Source organism: Grus americana, chromosome 10 (assembly GCF_028858705.1).
Source record: "Grus americana isolate bGruAme1 chromosome 10, bGruAme1.mat, whole genome shotgun sequence".
Classification (NCBI taxonomy): Eukaryota; Metazoa; Chordata; class Aves; order Gruiformes; family Gruidae; genus Grus; species Grus americana.
The window spans coordinates 8,528,828-8,556,647 of record NC_072861.1 but is presented as its reverse complement, the minus strand read 5'-3'; the positions used below and the strand labels follow the sequence as shown (position 1 = coordinate 8,556,647).

At 38.3% G+C, this 27,820-nt stretch overlaps 2 protein-coding genes across 16 annotated transcripts in view; one reads left to right on the top strand and one right to left on the bottom strand.

Moving 5' to 3' along the window:
• Positions 1-251: 251 nt before the first annotated feature.
• SLTM (SAFB like transcription modulator) lies at positions 252-27,792 on the bottom strand. Of its 8 annotated transcripts, none has more exons than XM_054837071.1 (21): positions 27,478-27,792; positions 26,644-26,731; positions 17,564-17,628; positions 17,089-17,274; positions 16,599-16,646; positions 15,533-15,560; positions 13,700-14,168; positions 13,093-13,142; positions 10,398-10,516; positions 8,621-8,770; positions 8,418-8,527; positions 8,163-8,323; positions 7,736-7,827; positions 7,349-7,512; positions 6,079-6,253; positions 5,349-5,473; positions 3,981-4,151; positions 2,798-3,112; positions 2,199-2,349; positions 1,266-1,423; positions 252-907 (listed from the first exon to the last, which is right to left on the bottom strand). In XM_054837071.1, exons 1-21 carry the CDS (start codon positions 27,673-27,675, stop codon positions 799-801), a joined length of 3,132 nt encoding a protein of 1,043 aa, XP_054693046.1. In that variant the 5' UTR covers positions 27,676-27,792; the 3' UTR covers positions 252-798. The 8 variants fall into 8 exon arrangements, with proteins under 8 accessions (XP_054693046.1, XP_054693051.1, XP_054693049.1 ...); XM_054837076.1 differs by having other exon boundaries at positions 2,199-2,337; XM_054837074.1 differs by having other exon boundaries at positions 13,700-14,114.
• RNF111 (ring finger protein 111) overlaps positions 27,508-27,820 on the top strand; it is a 62,235-nt gene continuing 61,922 nt past the window's right edge. For 3 of the 8 annotated variants that reach the window (XM_054837082.1, XM_054837081.1, XM_054837078.1), the window contains exon 1: positions 27,545-27,567. In XM_054837082.1, coding sequence (XP_054693057.1) covers positions 27,557-27,567 — 11 coding nt within the window. In that variant the 5' untranslated portion in view covers positions 27,545-27,556. Of the gene's footprint in view, positions 27,568-27,820 lie in introns of all 8 variants that reach the window. The other 5 variants (XR_008578639.1, XM_054837098.1, XM_054837094.1 and 2 more) reach the window with 5 other exon arrangements.

Below are 27,820 nucleotides of genomic sequence, written 5' to 3'. Positions count from 1 at the left end.
TTTTAAAGAGCAAAAGAGCAAGCTGGCTAAAATTTCTTAAGGCCTCCCATGAGTGTTTCTATATTTGTTGATACTAATCTTTCTTGTGCTATTAAAGCGGCTTCTAGATTTTCAGTTCAATAATAGTGAAGGAGACAAAGGAGGTTTGGTTGGAAGCTAATGGCACCCATCTTTTGGTTTGCTATACCCCAACACATCCCTTGAATTCTGTCTTCCTTTCCCGAAGACTGTTTCAAAGACTTACTAGAAGCTATACAGAATATGAAGGTTTATTTCAAAAGAATACATTTGCAAGAATACACATAAATGCACTCAATGTAACAGTACCTTCTGCAAAAATAGGTTACATAATACCCAGTAATGAAAGAACAATCTTATTTCTCTACAAATTAGAAAGCAGAGAGAATAGCCTGGACAACCTTCAAAATGGAGGTTATAGTTGTATACGTTGTGATAAGTAGCTAACTTTAAAGCATGACACCACAGAGCTAATGTTGGTAAATCAAACTACTAGCACACAGCTGCAAACTATTCTTTTATACAGGATTAACAAATATTTTGGTTCCAATTTGTTTTTACACAGCTCTAGTGCATCAGGGAAAATGCTTATCAAAGATACACAAAAACTATCCAAAATTACAACGTAACTATTAAAATGCCTCCAAAATTGAGAGGAAAGTAATCATGTTAAATTAAAAAAATTTAACCAGGACTTCCAGACAAGATTTCCTGTTTTTAATCGGAGAAAGTTTACAAGAGATTTCAATAAGTTATCTTGAAACCGAGTAGCTGTAGATCTTAGAATCTTCGTGGAGGTCCACCTTTAAATGGCTTAAATCCTGAGCCACTTCCCCTCTGCATGGAATTGCCTGTGATCTGTACAACTCTATTAATTGGTGAAGAGTTACTGGAAACAAAGGTTTTGAAAAAGCATTAAGTTACAGTAAGTATCTAAACTTGTGGTGTACAGGTAACACCACTGTTACTTCTCATCACTCAAGTGTTAAACTGTAAGTCTCCAGAGAGATTTGAAACAATGCAAGAAAAGAGACTTTGCAAGAAGTCACTCACTTCTGTGCAGCAGAACAACACTGCCACTAGCAATACAACTGTGGAGCCATGTGCTGACATGAAAATGTTTGTACATTGTGCAGCAGCAACCTGTCCACAGAAAGTAATGCTGCTTGCGTTGAGACTATCATACTTCCTAAGCGTAACTACGCTTTGAGAGCTCAGTGGGGAATTGAGAGGAGTATGTTTCGTACCTTGTATGTGGAGACATCATGCCACCTCCTCCACGGCCATCTCCCATTCTCCTTGTGTCATGATACCCACTTCCTTGAGAACTAGGTCCATGCCATTCTTTCCTTGGTCCAGTTTCACGACTATGGCGTTCAACAACATGTCTGTCCTCATTATAGTGCTAGTAAGAAAGTGACAGTCATTTTCAGAAAGGCATATTTTATTTTGTTATCAACAGGAAATGAGCTTTTCAAGAAAGTTAAGCTTGCAGCTTATATATACACAATACATAAAAGTCAAGCATCTTTTAAGATTTCACTCCAAAGGCAGTTAACCCATGCTTACAAGAGTCCTGTTAAAATTAACTCTAGATAACAAATAGGAACTAATTTGCAGTGACTCTGTGGTTATACAGTGACTGAAGTTCCATGAACTCATACTTTACTCCCAATTCTGCCCTGATCATCATATGAACACTAACAAGCGAGTTCCATACAGCTACAGAAAAACTGGGGTTTTTTAAATGCTTCAGGATCTAGTAGCATGGAGCATTTAGTCTGTAGACTTTAAAGACAAGTCTTAGAGAAGGTTTTCTCTCAGTATCACATTACAGATAACAATGACAACCTTACACTGCCTGCTACTTCCAGTGCAGTTTAAGACCCTGAAAACACAGGATGACAAAAAAAGTTCCTAAAAGCCTAATCAGCAACTCATTCAGGTATTGTTCTGGTCTACCCCAAAGATGCTAGACCCAAGAAGAATTGGGTATGTTGTCTGCAATTTCTTGGCTTATTAAAAACCCCAACAAGAAAGAACCTTTAAAATAAAGTAACTTGAAAATAGCCAGAATGCTTGCTAACAATTTATGTGATACTCTACGGTCATTTTCCCCAGTGTGATTTTGCATTTTCCAGTGTCTCACTCGTGCACACAAACACAAGAAGATGACTCACTTGTCCTCCACCTCTTTCTCCCATCACGCCTCGTTCTCCTTCCCTGCTTCCATACCCAGAAGCGCTGCTACGGCTACCAGGAGGCGCACCTCTTGCATGTCCAGACACTTCTCTTCCTGACCGATCTGGCCTCTCGCCTCTGTAAAAATTGCTTTTATCAAAATTTTGGTTTCAGTATAATAGAACTGGTACCAAAGCATAGCACATGTAGACTTCAAAGATTCCTTTTTGTTTTTCAGGTTCCTGGCAACTTGCAGTTAGCTTCTTAGAAACATTCTTTTAGATCTGTGTGGCTCTCTAATTAAAGCTTACATGTTAATTGTTTGCATCTGCATTCTCGCACATAAAGCTCCTTACTATATGTTGCTACACATGATTAAGAATAGGCTGCTGGGAGTCAGCATCAAGTTTACAGATGAAGTTTAGCACATGTGACAACCTACACAATTTTTTTTCTAATGCTTTTGGAAAGTGACTTCGCCATTCTTTTGGAGGGTCTGTTCTCTCTTTACACATCAATTTTGGAGGAACTGCTACTATGGATAAATTCTACAAGAATCAGTACCTTCACTAGTTTGTTGGTTGGCCAGCAAATTTACCTGCCATCCCGTTTGTCCGTGCTTATGCTTCCCTCGCTCTTCCAATTTGTTTGCCTAGGTGGATTTGAGCCAGTCTCTCTTGGATGTCGACCATGTGGTATTTCGGGTCTGTCATGAATTATCACTGTTCTTCTTTCATCTCTGTCTCCTCGCACTTCTCGTCTGTCTGTATCTCGAAGTTCACTTCTGGGTTGTGGTGGTTCATTTCTCCTGGACTCACTGAAGTTCTTGGGATACCTCTCAAACCCTGGCTCTTCTCTTCGTGCTGTTGGGCGAGTCTTTTTTGCTTCACCTTGATTTACAAAACGTTCTCGCCTAAGTTGTTAAAGTAGGAAGAAGTCATTCGCTTGTCTCCCATTTTCCCATTCCTCTGCATATGTAAGCGCATGCGTGAATATACAAACATATTATTCATCTTTATATTACACGTTTATTACTATATATCTCAAATATCCTTCCCACCCCAAATTATATTTATTTCTACAATTGTAATTTTGAGCTTGAGTTCTTACAGCCAGTTTAACACTTCTTTATGCATTTATCTGTTCACATTTTGGTCAGTGTAATTTAAGGAATTGTAGGGCCTCTGTTTTGCCTAGTACCAAGCAGAGGGAATGCTAGATTCCTTCAAGTCAGCTAGAAAATAGAATTCTAGTTCATTGCACCATAAAAGCAGAAGTCCAGAAGCTACAATTATGTGGTCTTAATGCTTATTAGAGTTGTTTAGGGGAAAGGTGAAATTTGATCCATAACCAGCATTTACTACACAGTTGCATGAACCCTGATGAATGTAATTCATGCAAGTAATGTTCTTAACTCTCATTAAATCAGTTGCTTTTAGCCTTGCTTCTTAAGGAGATGAGTTACTAAGTAGGACAGATCTAATCCAGTGGAACCCACTTATGACTATATGTGAAAAAATTTTGTGTCACAAAAATTCTTTCAAAATGTCACTCAAAAGAGACCACCAGGCAGCTAATTTAAAGTCCTCAGAGAAAAGTGGAGTAGATTCCATGATATAAACAGCCAGTCCTCAAGACACGAGAAGTTTCAGGACACCACTGCAATTCTATTACATCAGAACTGCATAAAGCCTTCAGCACCGTTTTAAATTTTGAACAGTTAAGAGCAGAATCCTCAAAGATGTTGGCAGGCAAATACCTGGCCTATTATCTAAACTTACCTATCAAAAGATGATGATGGAACAGAAGAACCTTCTGGATATCGTCCTCGTTCTCTGTGATCAAAATCATTAAACCTGTTCTGCTGGCGACTGTAATCTGAACCATGACTAAAACGTGCATCTGTATCAAGAGCCATCTTCTTATTCTCATTCCAGTAAGGGCCGTCTCTCCTTTAAGCAAAACAAATGAACCCTCATCAGTTACATGTATCCAAATAAAGGCTTAAAATGCAGAAAATTGTTAACAGTTGGTTGTCTGTTTTAAAGATGCTCATTTGACCTTCGGAAAGCCACTAACAAAGGTAGACTCTTTAAATAGTAGTGAACAAAATCATTCAAGAAAAAAAAAAACAAAACACCCAAACGTCCCTCTGTTTGAATTGCAAATTAAAGAGACAAAAATATTAATAAAATATAATAAAATATAAGCGATAGTATACCATGTTGGGCAGTTTAAAAAACAAGCAAACAAACCCAACAAAAACATCACTGTAGCAAAATTTTGCCTTGAAAATAGCCTTCTAGAAAAAAACCCAACCCAACCCTAACCAACCAACTCCAAATACCCACAAATCAGAACAGATTTTTCAGGAACGAATAGTGTAGGAAATAGTATCACAGCCTTGCTTGCAAGAAACATTCAGGTACAGAGTCTCTACGATAAGAATGGGAGATATTAAAGTGTATAATCAGTAGCCTTGAAAAATGAAACTGTCTTTATTCCTCTGGTGAAGAAATATTAGTGTTCTGCTACCGTATCTACCATGACAGCTAACACCATTGTACCACTGGTATGTTGATTTTATGGCTAAGGTCTCAGGCCTATTCTTATAATCAAATAAAGATCAAAGCCAGTTCATGTGGCTCAAACAGCAAATGATAGATGTCATCAGCTTCAGTAAAAATAAAACACCTTGACTTGCTGAACTATCCATTTAACAGACATGTGAAATCTTAACAAAGCAGCAGCTAGAAGTTTCAACCATTAAGGCAGAAGAGTTTTTCTCAGCAAATGCACTGAATTCACAGATTGGTAGGGGTTGGAAGGGACCTCTAGAGATCATCTAGTCCAATCCCCCTGCTACAGCAGGATCACTTAGAGCATGTTGCACAGGAATTGCGTTATGCTCTTTTCGTACAGTAAGAATTAAATCACGGGATGCTTATCTTATTTCAAAACTCCCTCCTACAGACAAGGTATGTTTCATGCTTGGCATAAACCGACATCAAAAACAAACAAATACCAGAAATCCAGTTATTCTGTGAAGACTTGTTTCAGGTACAAATGCATTTTCAAGTCTGACACAAAGCTGGTAGCTGTTTCTTTTTACTAAGTGCTGTAAAACAATGGTTTGAGAATTAAATTACCTGTGATCTACATCACGTGGACGTTTCAAAGAATTCCTCTTTTCCTGTTCATAACGAAGTTGCTGCTGTTGTCGACGAAGTTCCTCCCTTTCACGAGCAATACGCTCTGCTTCCTTTCGACGTTCCTACCAGAAAAGAGAAGGGTGAATAAAAACAACGAAATAGCTCTTTATTAGAGATACCTATAGAACAGTTAGCAAGTGTACAGAATTAATACTTGATAGTTTTCTATTAAAGGCTATCTGATACAATTCACCTTTGGATGGCATCTAAGATTAAAGCACATAAGGAATACTTCCCTAGAATAGCAGACAACAGATCAGGAGAAGCTACTGGCTGTTAGACAGAAATATCTCCAGGTAATTTCTTGTATTGCTACTATATTTGTTGCCCAGAAACATATCTCATTAAGTTTGCAGTGACATTTTCTAGGAAAAGTCTACTAAAATTATGGAAGACTAATGTAGGCAATGTGATCTGCTGTACTTCAGTTTTACAGACGCGTATAGACACTGCATAAACCAGTAGCAAGAATTTGCCATCAAATTACTCACAAGTTAAGCAAACAAGATAAAGATTACTGTTGTTGTATGTTCCTGGATTACATAATGTTTGGTTGGTTCTTTTACGGCCTGGGTGGAAGGGTGAAGAGAAAAATTCACCGCAAGTGCAAACTGGGTTATATTCCAAAATGGTATCACACTATAATCCAAAATATAAATATGCACACCTGCTCAATACGAACACGCTCTCTTTCCAAACGTTCCCGTTCCATCCTTTCCCTCTCTAGTTTTTGCCTTTCAATTTCTAATCGTTCCCTTTCTCTCTGCAAGCATTCTTCTCGTTCATGCATTATTCGTATGCGTTCTCTCTCACGACGCTCTCTCTCAGCGATTTCTCTTCGCCTACAGAAAGAAAAAAAAAAAAAAAGAGGTAGCAGAAACTCACCTGAAAACCTTTTTCAACCAAAACTAACATCACCTTAGGCATAGACATTAAAAAAAAAAAAAAACCCAAACCAAAAAACCCAACTATTTGAGAGTAAGCTCTTGACAGAAGTCCTGGTATCAGAAGCCTACTCCTTTTAGCCCCAAAGCCAAACTGGTTTTAGCATATTCTACAGAACCATTTAAGCAGACAGCAGATACTAGGAAACATTATATCAAGAATCATCATTCTTGATGTATTTTATGCTGGATTCATATTCCTATGTTGTCATCCTGCAGACAATAACAACAGCTTAGCAAAGAATATGATTTGCATGTTGAAAATACTTGCTATTTTAGCTCTTGCCCTCTTCAAGCTAACAAAAAATTTACTTATTGTTTTCTGTCCAAAAATAAGACAGAATAACATGACCACTCTGACTTGCACAGGTTATGTATACTCGTCAACAGCTTCATTTTGCTTCCTTCTTCCCACCTATAGTACAGCTTACAAGAAGCAGGAAAGGCATTTTCTCTTTTAAGCTTTATGCTTGCTAGGAATTCCTTTGTTTAGGGAAATCCAGCTAACACCACAAGTCATTTAAATCCTTTGCAACCTTTTGGCAGTATGAAAAGAGCAGAATAGAACAGTGTAGCCATTTAGGCCTTTTATTTAAAGGGACAAAATTGTATTATACTTGATTTGTCATTTAGATATACAACAGTTCTCAGTTTAAAAAACCAACCAACCAACCAAACCCCAGACACTATTTTTGGCCACATCTCCTAGTCAACTTCTAATTTTTTCAAAAAGAAAACTGGCATGCAGAAACACTTATGAGATACACCCCCCCCCCCCCCCATAACAAACACTAAGCTATGTGTTTAATATGGCTATTAAAAGATTAAACAAAAATTTTGGAGTCCGTTAATTCATATAAAGATACTGTTAGAGTCCCAGACTTTAACATCTGAGTAAAAGGCTTGACAGAATGCATTCTAATTAGATTTCCAAATATAGTATCCGATCAATAAATGTATAAAATAGCCTTTAGCAAAAAGTTGAATTACTACCTTCGGAGTTCAACAGCTCGTCGTATTCTTTCCAATCGAACCATGTGTTCTCGCAATCTCTGTTCCTTCATCTTTTCAAAAGGCAAGATATCCTTTCTACCCCTGTATTCCCTGAATTTCACTTTATCTTGAATAATACGCTCTTTGTTCCTCAATATCTGTGGCTATAGATAGAGATTACAATGGTTATTTCAGAAGTCTCATTCATTTAGGGAGATTTCTGGATGCTGTGTTCAAGTATCATTAACTACTTAGCTATCCCAAAGCATACGAAGCTTCTATCTAAGCTTAACAGTTTGTGACAGTTTATTGACTCTTCAGTGAAAGTATCAACTGTAAGGTAGTATCAAATCAGATAAGGATTGCATCAAATCTATAGATACTTACTTTATCAAACCTTCCCCTTCTAACTGTCCTAGTGTGGCCTTGGTCTCCTTTTGTTTGGTCTAAAACTACAACTTGACCTGGGCTTTTACCACCTAGTGAAGGGGGGAGAAAAAAAAAAAAAGAAGAAGAAAAAAGATTTAAAACAAACACACACATATCCCTATTTGCCTATTACAGATTTTCCCTGGTGAAATATCTAAATCTCTAAATTGAACTGTTACTGGTACGAGAAGTATACCAGCACATGTCCATAATTAATAACATAAAATACGGAAGCTTTAACATCAGCTCTAAAGTAAGACATGTTACTGGAGTCTAAAAAAGAACAGGTGTTTAATCATCTGGTCTCTGGTAAGAGCAAGAACATGCCCCCAAAACAAGTCAGACACACAGATTCAACAGGAGGAAACATGGCTATATTGCATACTTATTCTTTTCTTTTCTTCAGTTTTTTTAGTGGATTCTTGATTAGGGCCACTTGCTCCATTATCACTCTTCTCATCTTTACCTTCTGTTTTCTTGGTTTCTTTACTTTCTTTTTTTTCAGATTTCTCAGATTTCTTTTCTTCTTTTTTGGTTGACGGCGTTCTTGTTAGGAAAAAAAAAAAACCACACAAATGCAATGAGGAAGATTCAACTTAAAGGATTTTCACAACTGCAGAAGACACTTGAAACTTCTTACTTGCTGGCTTTATCACTCGATGCAGTCTTCTTATCTCCTGTGCTTCTACCCGAACCAGATTTCTCATCACTTTCCTTCTTCAACTCCTTTTTCGAGGGATCGCCTTTCACCTGTATTTTTTTTTCCAAAAAGCAAAGAGGTTAATACAGATTCTTGCATAAGATAGTCTATTTTGGGAAAAGTTTTAATCTTATTAAACCTACTTTCTCAACAGATATTTGTTGTCCATGCAGCTCTGTTCGATGAAGGTGTGCAATACATCTAGCCACTTCTGTACTAGAAGACATCGTTACTATGCCATAACATTTTGCTCCTGGGCTTCGTGCATTTGTGACCACTTTTGCACCAAGCACCTACATAAACAGGTGAAATTTAGGTTTTGAGAGACATCTCAAGTAAGGAAGTGATGGTATTCCAGTAATATTTTTACCCTAGGATATAAGAGCCAAAACAACAAAACCACCCCAACGACAAACCCCCCCCCCCCCAGAAAGGCTGACATTCCAAGTTTTCAAAAGCATATAATTCCACAGGAAGCTGCAGCTTTGAGAACTTTATCTCAGCTTTCACATCAAGGCATATTAATTCTTACATCCTCTTTTGACGACTCACAACCTCATGCACATTATCTAAATGTTTTTTTTGACAGTTACTGTCAAAATTCATTCCTAGAAATACCACTGATTTGAATTTGACTGTTCATCTCTGACAGATTAACCCCCCCAAAAAAGTCAACAGCTGCCAATTAACAGCAGGAAGGTATAAGCAGTATTATGTAGTAACTTAATAGGGATGCCAATTCTTCAAAGGCATCTAGCAAATGTGTCAATTAAGCAATTTTAGCCACCAGCTCTTTGACACCTGCTTCTTGAGAAAGCATTAAGCTTTGTGTTTCTGCTCCTTGCTAGAATTTCTATAACTACTGAAGCCAGTCGTCTTAATGTAGTCATGCTACAATGCAACAATTTTATCCTTCTAGCACCCTGTAATGGTACAGTTGTTTAGAAACTAAATATTTCCCAATTAATTTAAAACTGGGAAGCTAAGTAAATACAGGTACCAAGCATCTTTACAGCAAAAACAGACAAAGAACTGGAAGTTTTAAGAAAATATACTCTCAGGTTTCAACACTTGTGAAGACATTAAATAAAGTCACCTACTAAATTCATTGGAAAAATCAGATCTGCAATAATCAGTACATGTACTTCATATTCACAGTGCTAAGGTTCTAAGTAGTTCCCAAGATGCAATAACTTCACAACTGCACAGGCTTATACAAACACTATGAATTCACATAGTTATCAGCAACTCCTTTGAGAAAATGAGAACAACTGCAACAAAAACTTCTGTTTTCAGAAGACTGCTTAGCTTATATGGATTCTGCATTGTCCTATGGAATTTGTATGTTAAAATTAACCCAAAATCTAGGAAAAGAGACTTAGTTTAAGCAGCCTATAAAAAAATACATTAAATCATTAAGAGTCCTTAAAAGAACAGATATTAGCTGTCACATTTTTTACCTATTTTTCCCATTCATAGCCCTCAGAACACATTTTAAGAAGTCTCCCAAATCAGCAGGTTTTAAAGACTGTTTATATTACAATTTCACTGGTTAGCACATTATCTTACATTCATTGTTAAATACAGTTGCTGCAAAAAAAACATAACCATTGTTACGTATTTTTTTTAAAAATTTTTTAAAGCCAGTCCTAACCAATCATATTTGTGACATTTTTTTTTTTACATCTATCTTACCTCAACAGGAAGATAAAAAAATCTTATAAAATTAACACATGGTTCTTCCTGTAAGCATGCACTCTTACTTTAGATGGTGAAAGTACTGCATTTTTTTAGATTACACTGGTTAGACATTTTATCTCAGACTTTTATTTAAATAAAGAATTACTCAATTTCTGTAACTGAATAAAGGAGGAGGAAGAGACACATACAACACACATTGAATCACACCCCATGAAATACCTTTCCATATTTGCCAAAGAGATTTTTCAAGTCAGCAGCTTTTGTGTTGGAAGACAGTCCGCTAACCCACAGGTTTCTAGTCGAACTTCCACTGCTACCACTAACACTGCTTGCACTTCCTGAAACAAGTTTTACAAAACAGCCAAAAAATTAAGGAGGCACAGGTACCATGAATATTGAACTAAACTGTTGCTGAAAAGAGAAACTTAGCCTGTTACCTTTAAGTAACTGTTTATCCGGTTACCTTTCTTGAAAAGACTTCTATATAAAGAAAATATATGCCATAAGATTTCATTCATTTACCCGTGTATTGAGACCAACAGCTTAGCTAACTCATACCCAAATGACAGAGCTAGAAAAATCATACAGTTCTTTGTTAAAGGCATGCTTTACCCCTCATTTGGGTACGTACATTTAGCTTCAACCTCTGCTTCTTATCAATAACTTCCATCGAAGAAAATTTTTTTAGCACCCAACATTTGTTCTTCATTGGTATGTCTTTACACTACTCACATTACCAAAGAGATGGCAGAAGCATAAATAGAGGAGACTTAGTTAATCCCAGCCTCCAGAATAACGTGGCCAATATCCACAACTTCTTGAAGTATCTGCCCTCCATCCAGAGCAGCTTTTTAAAAATACTGCTGTATGTAGAACTGGATGCAAACCAGCAAAATGATTTCCCACATACTAAGGAAAATACTAAAGAAAAGCCAGAAAAATATTATGTGCCTTAAACACCAACACCCCCTGCCATATCTTAGCCATTTTTGCAACAACATGGAACTAAGAACTAAAGAGATTCATGTAATCTTATTCCCAGCATCTTCTAATCTTATATTATTTAGTTCAGCTTGTTGTTGTTTGCTGCTAAACGTATGAACTGCTTTTGAGTATGTTAAAATGTAGCCAGTCATACAGGCAAGACCAGAACTGGATCTCCACCTAAACAGTTGGAAAATCTGGTGGTATGCAGAGTTTTAAAAGGTAATTCAACCACCCTGAGGAAAAACTGTAGTTTTCCTTCTTCAACGCATCAAGATGAACTAAGAATAAAAGGCAACAAATCTCAGTTATTCGCAAACTAGGATTATCTTGATAAGCCTAGATATCTTGATAAACTGTGATACACTTAGAATATCATTAAAGAGCCACTATACTGGCTTTGGCTATGTATTTTAAAGACAGCCTTATGATAGATACTACTACAGTTATCATATATGCTACATGAAAGCAGATTTGCTGTATCTTCATTTAATTTCATGATAGTTATATGCTTACAACACAGAAACATGTATCTTGTCCTGGTTTTGGCTGAGAGTTAATTTTCTTCCTAGTAGCTGGTATAGTGCTGTGTTTTGGATTTAGTACAAGAATAATGTTGATAACACACTGATGTTTTTAGTTGTTGTTAGGTAGTTGTGGTGTCTACAGTAAGTGAAGGACTTTTCAGCTTCCCACACCCTGCCAGGTGCACAAGGAGCTGGGAAAGCACAGCCAGGGCAGCTGACCCAGACTGGCCAAAGGGTTATTCCATACCATACGATGGCATGCTCCGTATATAACTGGGGAAGCTAGCCAGGAGGCAGAGCTGCTGCTCAGAAACAGACTGGGCATTGGGTTGTTTTGGTTTTTTTCTTTCTGCATGTGGTGATCAATTGTATTTGTGCATCACCTGTGGGTTTTATTATTACTACTACTACTACTATTACTCTCTTTCTTTGTCATCCTATTAAACTGTCTTTATCTCAACCCACATGTTGGTTTGTTGTTTTTTTTTCGATTCTCCTCCCCATCCTCTTTGGGGTGGGAGGCGCAGGTGTGAGCGAGTGGCTGCGTGGTGCTTAGCTGCCAGCTAGGACAAAACCACGACATATCTGCAGAAGACTACATTATGTCTGTCACAAAAAATTTCTCCTCAGAAATTCATTTATCAGGTAAAGTTCCATTCATCTATTAGTGATATGCAAGAGATTCTGTGACAATGGTTTTTGGCAGAGAGGTAGTAGGCAAAACAAGAAGACACGTGAGCTTATACAAATGCATTTGTTCAACTGTGAAGCAACAGTACAACTGGTGACATTAATGTGCTCTTGAGCTCCACACTGAATTTGTAATCATAGCACAGGCTTTTATGGTAACAGACGGAAACTCAAAGATAGACAAATAGGTCCAACTTTATCCACTAAACAGTCACAAGTGCAATTTTTGCTAGCTGGCTTCTCAGCTGTTATACTTGGTTGAGAGTTGACTATTTAAAAATGAGCTACAATTAAAAACAAGACAAAAAAATTAATTGGCGTTATGTTCAAGTACTTGCAATTATTTTTTGCTTGTTCTGTGTATAACATCAACCCAAACGTTGCATGTAAATCACAGTTGGCATATCTGAAAATTACACCTTCTCATCAAAACAAAGACTTAGGAAACATTAAGTGGAATTTGCTACCAAAGGTTTTTTGACATAGAAGAATATATTTTCATTGAGTCTTTAGAATAAGTTTTTTTGATCTGGCATAATGTGCAAAACCCCATACAGACACATACATACAGCTAATGACTACCGTACCCCTAGTATAATTTACTACAGATGGATGAGTTCAGTTATATAAGACATTTTAGTACGTGGCAAGCAACTTCACAGACAGGAAAGCATTTAGTCCAAGACAATACTACCCTAATTTGTAATAGTTACCTTTATCATCCTTTGATGTTGTCTTGCTTTCTTTAGATTCCTTAGTAGAGCTAGAGAAGCAAATTAAAAATCAGAAGAAAGTTGAAAATGCAGAATTTGGTAAGTGTTGCTTTTTATACTACTAATACTAATAGACAAGTTAACATTTCAAAAAATAAAAAAGGGCTAGACTGTATATTTGAACAAATGATTCCCTTATGGATTCTTGCACTGATTTTCCCCAAGATGCCTGAAGATCTAGATTTTCTGACAACTCTATTCAGTGGATATATGGCAATCTTCTCCAGATTTCAGGACGGGGACTTGACTTCATTTTGTGTTCTTAGAACTGATAGCTGTTCATTACCATCATCACAAGGACATTTAAAAAAATCGTCAATTTGAAAAAAATAAATAAATGCTGACAATTCGACAATGCAATCAGTAGGACATAGTGTCTATACGAAGATCTTGAATTTTAAAAAGTAACTTATGGCGGTCAAAAAAATTTATAGGCAGGAGCATAGGATACTAATTACAAGATTCTTGCTGCTACCCCCTTAATGCAGAGTGATCTTATTGAATGCTGGTACTCAGTATCGTAAAGAACTGACATAGAAAAACAAACCTCTTTGCTTGACCAGAGGCCCCAGTAGACGAGGGACCTTTCTTCAAAGTATCCTTTTCTTTGTCTCCAGATTCTGCTTTCTTTGAACTTTCTCTGGCTTCCTTCTTGACAGGATCACCCTTCACGCAGTCTTCCTTCTTACCATCTTTATGGTTCTCAGTCATCTTATAGTCCTTGCTTTCCTTCTCCAGGCTCTGTGAAATGGTATCCTGCCCATCCTTTGGCTTACTTGCTTCGGAATCTGTAATTTTCACATTTTTACCTGTTTCTAGGAGGTCATCACCATCAAAATCCAGAGTGATGGCATCTTCAGCCTGGATTGTAACCGATATGTTATCATCCTCAGCTTCTTTCACAGAGGTGTTAGCTTCCATCTCTTCATGAGCCGTGTGATCAGCCTCAGCTAGGCTTTCTTCTGAAGGAAGAGGTTTAGATACTTCTTGTGTACCATCACCAGAACCTGCTTTATCTAAGAGGATTTAACAGGAATAAATATGGCAAAACAAGAAGTTTAAACAATTTCATATGCATAAGCTAGAATAGGACCTAGAAAATACAAAGCCAGTTATTAGCACTGATGGAAGGTTAGAAAAAAACACAAGGTGTATTAACACAAATATAAATCCTTTACCCAGGATCACTTATTCTTCATGGCAAAACACATTTTCTAGAGACAAATACCAAAACATTAGGAGGGAGGAGAATATGGTTCCATCCTGGAGATACCCGTTCTTCATAAGAAGTATCCATTTTCCAGTTTAGGATTTAGTGTTCCAGAAGAAAATAGTTGCTTTGGACGCTCACAGTTTGATTTAATCTGTCTTTGAATCTTCCTGGTTCTAGGACTTCTAACCTTCCCAAATCCGAAAGAATTACAGTCTTGGAGAATTTCAGTCAGTCTTCCACGCTGGTGTTCTCTTTTGCTTTTCCCTTCTAAGCAGTTGTTTAGCAGTCAAGTTCGCTGTACAAGGCTGCTGCAGAAAACGGAGAAGTGAGCTTTAATCCAGAGTTCGTAGACAAACGGTTCTCAGTCTTCATCCACTGGACAGATTTTCCATCTCAGTCCCACATAGGCATCTCCAACCATATTCTTGGATTTGTGCAGATGAGACACTTCAGCCATAGGGTCCCTCGTAAACATGGAGTCTGTAGTTTTATCCTGAAACTTCAGTAATGTGTTTATTCCATCTTGTGTAAAGTGATGGTGCTCCATGTCCTTTCTAGTCCACGATACGTAGAATCCTTAAGACTTCTGTCCAGGAAGTCTGTTTGCCCAAATGCATTACATTCCTTCTATAGTTTCACTAATGAGCACAGCTTAAAAAAAAGGTAGCCACTCCACAGGTTTCCAAACACTTGTTTTACCATCCAATATACAACTGATATTTCTAAGTGACAGTAAGCCAAGCATATGATGGTCCATACAATTGTTGGGTGCTCAGGTTCAGTGTAAGGGTGTATCATTTCACCCAATTAAACATCAGTTACTGCAGTGCAAGTTGGAAGCTTCTGCATCAAGACTTACCGTATATTAAAATCAGAGTCCTTGAATACTATGGTTTTTTCATTAAGAATCATAGTATTACAACTACATTATACATCCACCACAGTAACTGATAACTACTGTAATCAACTCTTAAGAGTAAAATCACTCTTAGAGTGAAATAAACCCACTGACTGCAATAATTCCAGATGCTGAGCTTAATAAGGAGACAATTGATACTTAGTACTGGAGACAAGCCTAGTATTAGTAAAGAGATTGAATATTGCAAGAGAAAGTTGCCTGCTCTACTAGACTAAAGAGCTTTGAACTCTATTAAACTTTAAACATACCTTTCTCATTTTCTTCATCTTCACCATCCTGGAAGAAAAGGAAGTCAAGACTAAATGTCTCCTACTTTAGAACTTTAAGCAGAACAGTTCACACCTTCCACAGAATTTCTATAGTATGAAGGCAAATTAATGAACTGAAAACTGTTTCCAAAGAAAAGATGATCTAGAAACCAAGCCTGTGCACCGCCCTTGTCAAATCACTGAAAATTTGTAAGAAACTTCAGTGCTATCTATCTGCAATACTTGTAGTTAGCAATTGGCTGGAACGCAGAGTTATTTTTTTCACCCCCTTAACTCAACATTTCTGAACTGCCCCATGTCTTGCTAAAGCCTTCAGAATGGATATTACACTGCTGTTTACTACTTTCAGTGAAATGCAAGCAATCCATCATTAGCTTTAAAAGCTTAGGATGGAAGTCAGAAAGTAGGTAGACTTCCTCCACTAAGTACTTAAAAATGAAACCATTATTTTAATAGGTATTTACTTATTTGTCATTAACCTTACTGAGCAAGACATGCTGTATGAGATGTCCCTTTTCAGACATAAATTCCATGTAACTCAGAATGAATTTCTAAACTTAAAAATGTTACAGATGTTAGTATTAAAAAAGCCCACCAAAACCAACCAACCAAAAAAACACCAAAAAACCCAACAACCCAAACAACCCAGCACCCTCCCCCCGCCAAACATTCTCCAAAGGCAAATTTCTACGTTAAAACATCAGTTCTCAACTCCTGTATAGGCTGTATATACTATGTTTGCATTTGGCATAGCAGTCTGAAGTGTTTTTAAGAGAGTTTAACAAATATTCCTTGCTAAGTCTATGCACTGAATACTCTCAAATCGTAGACAGGAATTTGCCTTTAAATAGGACACCTTATTTGGAAGTCACAATTATCTGCATTATATAAAAATATGAATGAAAGCTTCCATACCGTTTACCTTTACTGCATTACATCATCTGACTCTCTAAGATGCATGCTGGAACAAAAAGCCACTCTGAAGTGATCTTTTCCAACTAAATAGGCATGAAAATCAGCTTAACAGAATTGATTTGGAACTTACATGGACAGTTGGAAAAGCGTAATCCTCTATGTCTTGACCTTCATTTTCCTATGAGAACATAAAACGGACTTGCTCAGTAAACTATATGTAAGACACTTAAACATTCAGAGAGTCAAGAGATTTAGTTAACTCAGAAAACATTTTAGTTAAGTGGATATACACTCAATAAGGTGAACATCAACGAACAGTTCTCGTGACTTGCATCTTTTAGTTCAGCATTCAGATTATGTATGCCACTATTAGTACCAGGGAAAAGGACCACTTGGGAACTCTGTATGGACTGTGGTAGAATTTTATCAATTAATGCAACATTTGTTTCAGGACTATTCAAACACGAGTCAAGGAGAACATAAAGAAAAAAGTACCAAATTATCTTCTAGAGATAAGCAAGACAAACTGAAAAACTAGTTCTGATTTCCTAGGAATACAGACACACTAAGAAAAATGTAGATTTTGCTGATAAAAATGCGTGTAAAATACAACAAAGTACCTGACTTTCAGAATCCTTTTCTGCATCTTCTGTTGTCTCTGCTGGATCCAGGTTGTGGTATTTTTTCTTTTCTGCAGATGGTAGTTCTTTAGAATTCAAGTTCTCATCTTCAACAGATTCTTTGAAGTCCTTTAATTCATCATTTCCATCTTGGTCACTTGCATCTTGATTCTCCAATTCACTATCCTTTTGGTGCAAACAACAAATATTTGGCATAACTAAGGGTATTGGCTACATTCTGAAAAATCAACTGCTAGAATCCCTCTTCTGCAAAATACTGTATCACATCCATAATAAAAATTCATAGCATGTTTAAAACCCCTCACACCCTTGAGCATCACAGCTGTGAACACAGTAAAAACAATGCTCCAAATTTCCACATAAATTAGTGCAAAGAAAATGGAAGCTTTTTTTGATAAAGCCAAACATCGAACTTAAATATAAACTGTGAAAAAAATTTACATACTTTGATTACCTTGACAAAGGAATCTTCTTCAACTGAAGCATCACCAGTTAACTCATCAGCTTCCTGCTTTTTACCTGAAACGACAGGATATGCTAATGACTAGAGCTGCTACATAAAGCAGACTGTTTCAATACTGATTATGTGTTGGGCCTGAGTCTATTATTCTCTATATGCTCAAGTTTATCTGAACTGTTTGCTATAATATAACCCTCCCAAAACAGAGTATTTTTAAGGCAAGGAGAAAAAACGTCAGCTGAGTGAACATGAACAATCAACACTGCTGCATAAACAAGCAGTTACATCCAAGTTAGTAATTTTAATACCAATCCTTCTACTTTGAGTAATAATGGAATTCAGGAGAACATTAAAGTGTATGTTTCTAGAATTACTGAAGTTAACTTGACTTTATGACTTAAGACTTTGGAAAGGCCTTACGTTATAGGATAATTAGCATCACTGAACAATTTATGTTAGAAAGAACCTCTAAAGGTCATCTAGTCCACCCAACCTCGTGCCCAAAAGTAGAGCCAACTTCCAAGTTGATTGGATTGCTCAGGGTTTTATCTAGCTGTGGTTTTGAGTACCCACAAATATGGCAATCGCGCAGCCTCTCCAAGTCACCTTTTTCAGTGCTTTTCATCACTAGAGGGAACAATCAGCAGAAGAATCGAGTCAGGTGAAACCCTTGGGTTTTCTACATATTCTTTATTGTACTAAGGGCATGTTCCATTGAAGAATGCTGTTCTTCCAGCACACACACACTTTTCTCTAATAAAGATGGCTCTATGGAAATGACAACTAGCCACAATTCCTTTGGAACTCATTGCATTTCCTTAATCTTCTGCAAAAACAAGACCAAAGAACACTAGTTATAAATATTTCCACACAAACACACCCTTTGAATGGCATGCTGTGTCTCTGATTCATTCTATCAAAGATTAGCCTATGCAATGGTTTTCAGTAGCTCAAGGTACAAAAGCAGTTCTGTTAGCAGCTTTACTATCTTCTACTGAAACTCAATGTCAATTCAAGATGCAAATGAGATGGCAGTCATGATCAGCACTTAACGCTTTATTTTTTTGTCATCACGTCTTCCCTCATCCCTTCATCCTCTAATGAATGATTAAATCAATTCTACAGATATTCCAAAAGAATAGAAAAGCAAAACATAAGCTGAAGTTTGGTACAATACGGACATTTCTGCTACCTAGAATAGTCAATTTTTGTCAGCAATTAATTTCTACAGTCTTTCATACACATCTCTTAAATTACATTTCAAAGCTGGAAACTGCTTAACTACAGGGCAAGAAGAGACTACTGGTTTGGTTTTGCTTAGATTCCAGTTGGTTTTACTCATTTCGCTGAAAGGTGGCCCTTTGACAGTACTCGTATATACAGCATATTGTTGAGTTCAGACACCCACTAGTCTCCAGGAAAAGACACATGGCAAACAAGAGATCTAAACACTCAGATCTAAATGCAAAAAGAGAACTTACCGCTGACTTTACTTCATTTAAAATAAACAAAACATTCCTGTTTTATATTTGTAATGCAATAGATTTGTAAGATTTTGGTGCAAAAAGCCAGCAGCACAGGTATACTTATGGAAGCTAGCTTTCCTCAGAAAGAGGAGTGCACTTACCCTGGAAAGGACAGGTTTTGATGTGCATCACAGCTGATGCCTGAAAGCAAGACTAACCCAAATGTTGTATTACTATTTTAGCGCTCTGTGATAGAATCTACAGTCACAGATATCTTCAATATAAATAAAAAGCAGTGAGACACAGCAAGGATTTCTACACACATTCAACTGTTTTCTATTTTACCCCCCTCACATTTCAGTTCTCTACTTTGTTAAATCTGAAAGTCCAAGATTTTCCCGCATCCCATATCCAGCTAAGCATACACAAAACAGGCAAACATGCACAGCAGATGCTAGACATATTTAGCAACTACCTAACATGTACTGTCATGAAAGCTATTTAAATTCACTCATTTTGCCTGAGGAAATCTGGCAGGTGAACTAGACCCAGACATTATAAGGAACAGGGGAAAAAAAAATTGACAAAGCTACCTCAAGTTAGTCATCATTCTGTAATGGCAACTGGAGAACTGTATTTTATTGACGTGTCCTCATCAAGAGGAAGTTATATTTTTCAGTAATGAAGCTGTCCATATCTTTTGTTTGCTGCTAGATTAAGCCAGACAGGAATACATGTTTTCGTTAGCCTTTCTTTAGTGTGTCTGTTTTTCTTTGCAATAAGTCCCATTTACTATGGGTACCCAAGGTATTCCAAGGCATAAGGAGACCTGAACAATGATGTTCACTTCTTAGCTTCAAGCCAGAAAGTAGTAGGAAGTTTGCTTTCCCTCTCAGTTCTGTGTTTTGGGTTGCTTTGATCTGGTTAGAGAGTCACATTGCTCAAAAGTAGCACTTCAAGGTTCCAATATAGATAGTTTTCAGATGTTGGTGCAGTAACTTGCCAAAAAGCCAGCATCCACAAAAATTCAAAACTTTTCCACACTGATACTCATCCACAATAGGCTACTGGAAGGCACACATGGCTCATAATTTCATGTAACTAAAGACAGATTGCAACAAACACCTCTCAGAAGCTGACTGTTTCTGTGAACTTATTCAGGACCGGTATCACTTTGAGGAAAATAACTGAGATTAAAAGGTACATTAACGATTACAGTCAGAACAGCCAGACCTTCTGCAGACAATAGGCATGTGTCGTAGTTTAGCCCCAGCCAGCGGCTAAAGCACCATGTGGCTGATCCCTCACTCCTTCTTCCCCTACGGTGGGATGGGGACGAGGATCAGAAGAGAAAACTCGTGGGTTGGGATGAGGACAGTTTACTAGGACAGCAAAGGGAGAGGCAAACACCACCACCACCACTTATAAAAGGATATACAAAGCAGGTGATACACAATGCAGTTTGCTTACCTCCCAGAACCAGAGCAATGTCTCCTCCGCAGCCAGCTTCCCCCTTTATATAGGAGCATGATGTCATCTAGTATGGAATACCCCTTTGGCTAGTTTGGGTCAGCTGCCCTGGCTGTGTCCCCTCCCAACTTCTTGTGAAAATTAACTCTATCCCAGCCAAAAACCAGAACAGCACAGCAGGTCTCAAGTCATACAAGTTGTCAACACATGACAAAATTTATGTACAGGTTTATCCATGCAGTGACTATTGAAAACGTCAGTGGTGTAAGCAGCACTCACCACAAATCTGGGTGCCTAACACCACAAATACTAATTTACCTTGGAATGATGGCACTCCTTTATAAGCCACGCTCAATCCCTTTTCTGGCAATCGCAATTGCTACACACCATAAAATTGCAACAGACTATTTACATAGAGAACAAATATTCTCCTCAGAAGTAAGTAGAAGATTTGGAACATCTTTAAAATGTTGGTTTAACATTATGCAGGTTTACCTTTCATCTCATTTACAAGCCTTACAGTAGCATAAGCTTGTTCTACCTATTCATGGTCCTCTACATGAAGAATTCAGGCTATCTGAGTGTATACAGAATTATAGAAAAGTGTAAGCTAGACAAGTCTTAAACTAGACATCTGCATCTCATGCAGAAGTAGCGTGATACTCTTAGCATAAAATTTTGGAAGAATTAGTGTTTGCATTTCTTCTGGTATTCCTGCTGAAACCCCCAACAGGGTTCTGTTGTACATGACGCTAGAAAGTCATCAAAAACATGGGACAGGAGGCAAAAAGGAGGAAGAGGAAAGAAAGTATTTACAATGGAATAAACTCTTCATAGCATTACTTAGTTAAGAGGTCTGCTGCAATTTGAATAGTATAATTTGCCACAGTATTAACAAAAGTAAATTATCCTGTTACATTTCAGTATTCTTAAATGGTATCATAGGGAAACAAGAATATTTAAGTCTTCTACAGTATCTGCAGGATGCTACTCTTAGTCATTTACAGTTTTTAGAAAGGATGTACTTTGCAAAGTCAGATACCCTCTAGAGAATCACCAACTTGTTTGTAATATTTGCCATCATTTATAATCATATGATTAAACATGCTTAACACTTTCTAGTGCTGCTCATTAGAGTTATCACTCACCCTGATGTTAATTAAATTACTTAGGAAGAAGTAATCTTGCCAAATACTTCCTATCTGAGAGCACATAGAAGCCTTACCTACAGTTTATTGTACACTGTTTATACCTCGCTTCAATAAAGCATGATGTATCATAATTTAGATGATGAAAACAACTTTCCAATATTGGAACTAACTATTCAAAGTGTTTCTAAGGTTCAGCGTGCATGCTATTCTCAAGTGTTGATTACAACTTACAATATCTTAAATTTCTGTCATCGCTAGTGAGTTTGGGTATTTTAGCTTAATAATTCCCTCCCTTCAGAGAAAGATTCTTCTATACATCATCTACTCATTAACATACAAGAAGAAAGTCTAGTTTAAAAGGAATGTTCAATTTACAAATAGTTTACATACATCTTTCCTCAAAAGAGGAGAACATATTCACTTCACTATCTTGAGTAAAACACTCGAGAAAGAGTAGGGTCTCGACAGTTGGTTCAATCTTGACAGAAATACTTAAAATTTTGCATGGATATATAGACTGATTGAACACCACTGGTCAGATACCTAGAAATAACAATAAATTAACAAACCTACGTTGTGAGTTTAATTAAAGACAGACATGCCTTGTAACATTAAGGGGCATAATCAGTTGTGCAACAGCACTGCATGCAAGGGCACGCCCCCACGCCGCCCCCCAAGAACATTTGGAGAAGTCACTTTTCAGTCTTTACTATTTTATTTAGCAACTGCAAAGCAGATGAACAAAACCAGCCACTGAGAAGACATGACAAAATAGCTACTTGCTTGCCTTAAAAAAAAAAAAAGAATTTTAAAAAGCAGGTCAACAAAGCTCAGGAAGAAGTCTCATTTAGAAAGTTTATTCTGAAAAATAATTTAGAAAAAATTGAAAGCTCAGGTTATTCAAGATTATAATCAAGGCATTTGTGGTAGTACCCTGCAGCTTATGTCATGTATGTAACATGACACCTACTTTCAGTGCAGTTGAGAATCCCTAATCTTTCTCCAGCAATAATTCACTGGGCAGCGTCCAGTGACTGGGCAGAAGAACTCTGATCTACCTCTGGGTAAGCTTGCTGTGCAGCACAGTGTTTCAGAAATCAAATCACAGAACTATAATAATGGATGCGAACAACTCAGAAGAAGAAATAATAAACTGACAGTTTGTTAAAACAGTTATTTTAGTAGTCCTGAAGGACAGATGAGATCATGACAGATTGTCTCCCCCGCGCCACTCTCCTTTTGAAGGCCAACAGTATACAACTTAGGTGTTGGGTATATTAAAACTATTAAGTTACTTAAAAAAAAGAAGCCAACATTATTTGGGCAATAGTATAAGCCAGCCACTGTCAACATTGATCTAAGAAACAGTATTGTCAAATTGGAAATTCAGTCAGAAACTAAAGGGATACTTAAGACGCAAAGTAATAGGTGTCTAACTGACCTTAGAAACTTGAAGAGCAGCAAATAAACATCTTTGCTCACATACTCTGAGGTTAAAATTGAGTAGCCTAAAATCTGTTCTTCACCCACACTAATTCCAAAACTTGGCAGAAAAGTAACTTTCAATTACCAAGTTATGATGTATCAATACGCTACAATATTTCTGACTGCATATACTTGAAAGGAATGTTCACATCAGAAACAGTTGAAAAATATTTCATACCAGTAGTAAAGTAACTTCCTCTAGATACTGTCATCTTTTTACAAAAAAAGAAATTTGTCCATAGCTACTAAATTCCAGGGTGGAGAGACACAGCTGAGGCCATTAAAGATGGAACACTTGGTATTTATTTCATCTTTAAGCTTTCAAACTTTAACTGGCAAAACCAACTGACCTCACCTGTATAGCTCTTCTGATTAGCTGTTCTGCATTTGTTCTTTATCTCAATTTTTTAGTTAAATTAACTTCTGGAAAAAGTGTTAGATTTTGACTAACATTGCATACAGGATTAAGGATTCTTGTTGGATTACGGAATCCTTCTACAAGCATTCTTTAAGTTGTGATGCAAAATCCCCTGATTATACACTTTCCTGATGAAGATCCACATGGCTCCCTCTGTGTTATCTCAATTTTGGGCAAGTCAGTAAATGCCCTGTATGAAAAAGGAGTCACATTTAAAACAGTATCTTATGCTGCAGAACTTGGTATGGGACACTGGCAAGCTGCTGTTTGTTTCAAGAAAGGTCTACATTCAAACCAGTTTAGTCAAGGCCTTATTCCTCTACTCATAGTGTTTTACAGAAGTTTCTTTCCTATCTCATAGCAATTTGACTTTGCATCATCGTTGTCAAAAGCTTGACACAGCCCAGTAAAAATCTGCAGTATATACTCAGTTGATAAATCAATTTCTCAGGCCATTACAAAATCCTGTTCTATGAAGTTAAGTTCCACTCTTAGCCCCATTCCTATTCTTCTCTATTTTTGTTAACATACATGCAAAAAAGCGACAAGAGGGAAAACAAACATATCACACACACAATTCCCTCTCTAAATTCAGCCTGCATCAATTTCAAGATCAAGTTTTTTTAGCAGACAGTGCTAGGGAATGAGATGTATCACTTTTCCCACAGACCTTAAGAGTGGCAGTAAAACTGGCTACAAAACACATTCAGATCTAAAACTGACAGCCATCTCAAGAAGTTCAGGATTTTTCGGAAAGGAAACCTCCTTCCTCCCTCCCATTTACCTCTCTCTGGCTGCTGTGAGGACGTTTATCCATTACTCCCACTCCCTAGCCTTTTCTGAAGCTGTATTTTCTTTTTAACTCCAATAAATATCTAATATTCCTACCCTCCTTTGTACAGCAATAGCATCATGGGGAAAAAAATACTATCAGACTAATAGTGCTGTTAATTTTACTGCTGGACAGCAGCAAAATAATTAAAGACCTATTAGTATTAGTTTGAAGCTGTGGGGTGGGAGGGAAGCAAGCATTAGCAAAAGGCCTAGAGCAACTGGTAAGCAAAATCAGTAAAGGAGGCAACACTACTTGTAGTCAAGAGTACAAGGAGAATAGAGATAATTAAACAAAAATTCAGTCCTACTGAATTCAGTTGATGGGCATGCGTCTCCCACATGCCTTTGAAAGTTTCTAGTGAATGGATTTTCTAGGGAATGGATTTTTGAAGTGCTAGATTTCCAAGTTTTGAAGGATACTTTCTAGTTACCAGTAACATATTTCAGCAGAAAGCACCAGAGGGAGATAACATCAGAATCAGCAGTTAACAATACAAGAAACAGTTAAAAAGAAGTAATATATTCTTTCATACAGTTAGAAGTAAATCAGTAAGATCAAAAAGGATTTTCCTCAGACACATTAGTGAGGTTTTCTTGTTCCACACCTGAAGATTAATAAAGCATGAACCTCTCATACTTCTGGCACAAAATATGCTCAGAAGACTTTCATAATCCAAAAAGTAATGAGGAAAAACTCTTGAGCTTGCAAAGTGAGCAGATAAGAACTCCATGAAGGTTGTATTTTACTTTGAGATTTACCAAGAATGTATACATCACACGTACGCCTTACGATTCAATTCCACGGAAGAGGTGGCGGGGAACAGCTACTGAAGCCCTGCCTCAGGCAGCAGCATCACTAGTAGGCAAACTACCTCTGCAGAAGCAAAATGGTATAACTAAACAAGAAGCCGGTTCAAGAACATTATGCACATGATGATATTAGTTTGGAGAACAGGAGGATGAAAAGCAACAGATAAGAGAAGTGTTCACCACAGCAGAACAAGTAGCTGTTTAGATCTCTACATGAAAAATCATGGAAATGTTTCCTTATTTAGCTTCCATGTAGTTTTCTTAAGCATCAGTTACCTTTCCAGAGTAGGGAATAAAGTAATGTCACAGAAGTAAATGAAACCACGTTGTGAAACAGTTTATTTCCTTTCACTTTTTTAGTGTGTCAAAACTACAGATAAGTTATTCAAACTTTCCAAGCAGATAGATTTTATTATTAAATTCCCTATTCACAGCATCAGACAAAAACGTGAATAATCACTTTGACCACAAAACTCAGCCTAAGACAAGTGACAGCAGTATAAGACTGATCCTTTCCAAAAGGGGTATCTATAGCACATGTATGAACATTCTTAGAATGTATGTTCAATGAAGAATGCTATGCATAAACCAGACACTTCCTTTCCCAGTATTACTTGATTATGGATGCTCCCAGAACAACAGAAAACAAAAATCCAAACAAAAATCCCCCCAAACCCAAACTCACAAACCAGTATTTAAATATTTATGCAAAGAGAGCCAACACAATCACTGCCAAGTAGATCAGTATAGAATATAAGTAATTATTTTTCACAATAGAAAAACTAAAATTTCTTAGTTAGACATTTCACAGTGAGCCATCAGAGCCCATTCAGGAAATTCCTATTCATAAATTCTGTCTTCAGTAAAAAGTATGCTAATAAAAAAATCACATAACACAGTCCTCTTCAGGCAGTGACCCCCTACCACGATTATTGTGCACTCATCACTAACCTAGGTCCAGCACCTTCTCATGGTTAAACAGCCTCTTAGTTCTCCCTTTGCGGTTGCAGATACTCTTGGACAGTACAGAGACACCCAGACCCATCACCACACAACAGCTCCTAAACCAATTTTGCACGTGTAACACTCCACGCTCAGGATCTCTGTTAACACAGCATATTTCAAAGATCTCACAGATCATCTACACACCCTCAGCACACGCAGCACAAATCTCCAGGATCTATGGGCAGTACAGCCCCCACCTCATAACACATCTCAACTCACCCATTTTCCATACATATCAAGCACCACTATACATTGCCTATGTACAATGACTGACAACAGAAAAGTAAGGCAAAAGATGTCTTACATGACAGAAGTCATAAACACTAGAGTCACAACTGTATCCAAACTACACGCCACAGTTCCACGCTCCTTCTTTAAGGTGATATATGCAACAAAAATTACTTAAGAATATAAAATATATCAATAAATTTTAACCTTTGCCTTTAGTTGGTTTCTTGGTGGGCGTGTCAGCTGAAACAGTTATTTCAATGTTATCTGGATCGCCTCCTTCCTCTTCAATTGCCTAAATGAGACAAAAAAAAAAAAATTTTTATGTATTTCAGTGGGAAGGTAGACAATTTGACTTCAGCAGAAGTCAGTGAGCCCAACAATTACTTTTTTCCCCCATCTCAAAAGTATTTTATAAAACACTTCGGGCTAGACCTTTCACTTAAAGCTAGAGGAGAGGGAGAGAACGCTAATGATAACAGCGGGAGTTTAAGCTGTTAAAATGACATTTTCAAAGGACAGCTTATCAAGGATCGGCACACTTCTCTTTAGAAACCTAACACTAGAAGGCCACTACAACATCCACGATGGCATTACGAGCAGCACAAAAACAGGAGGGAGGGAAACCAAGAAACCCTACAGCAACAACCAGCCGCGGGGCTCGCCCCGGCGGCCGCCCAACAAGCTCCAGCGCTCGGAGTGGCGGGCGGGCCGCAAGGCCGCAGGCGGGCCCCGGCTCCGCCAACTAAGACGCGGAGCCCGGCTCAGCCCAGCCGCTGCCCCCCACCCCAGCAGCCGAACGGGGCGTGCCGCCCAGCCGCCGCCGCGGCCGGGACCGCCCGGTCACGGGAGACCCTCGCCCCTCCACCGACGCCGGCGGCGGTATAGGGAGAGGTCCCGCCCCCCACACCGGGGGCAGCCGGCGGGGCCGCGAGGGCCCCGCCCCCGAAGCCTGGCGGCCAGCGGCGGCGAGCCGGGGCCCTCGGCAGGTCAGGTCAGGCAGGGCCAGGCTGGCCCCCGCGGCCTGTGCCGGCCTCTCACCTGCTTGAGCCGGGAAATGAGCACGGTCTTCACCCCGGTGATGTCCAGATTGCGCCGCTTCAGTTCCGACTTGAGGTCGATGACCCGCAAGTCGGTGATCTTCTTGCTCTCTGTGGGGGGCAGCGCCGCCACCGCCGCCGGGGCGGTAGGTGCCGCGGGAGCCCCCGAGGCGGCGGGAGACGAGGCGGCGGCGGCCATTTTAGAGCGACTGAGCGCGGCAGCTGCACGCACAATGAAACCCCCCCGCCCGGCCGGGCCGCCGAGTACCCGGATGGAGGCCGCGGCCGACCTGCAGGCGCGGCGCAGGCGCGCTGCGGCTCACCTGGCCCTGGGACCTCCCCGC

What these genes read in the sequence shown, in the direction of transcription:
- SLTM (XM_054837070.1), bottom strand. Translation starts at nt 27,675, where the DNA reads ATGGCCGCCGCCGCCTCGTCTCCCGCCGCCTCGGGGGCTCCCGCGGCA. An exon ending in AAAAGGATTCTGAAAGTCAG is followed by an intron (nt 16,647 to 17,088) that starts GTACTTTGTTGT and finishes ATGTTCTCATAG; the next exon opens with GAAAATGAAGGTCAAGACAT. An exon ending in GCCTCTGGTCAAGCAAAGAG is followed by an intron (nt 13,143 to 13,699) that starts GTTTGTTTTTCT and finishes TTGCTTCTCTAG; the next exon opens with CTCTACTAAGGAATCTAAAG.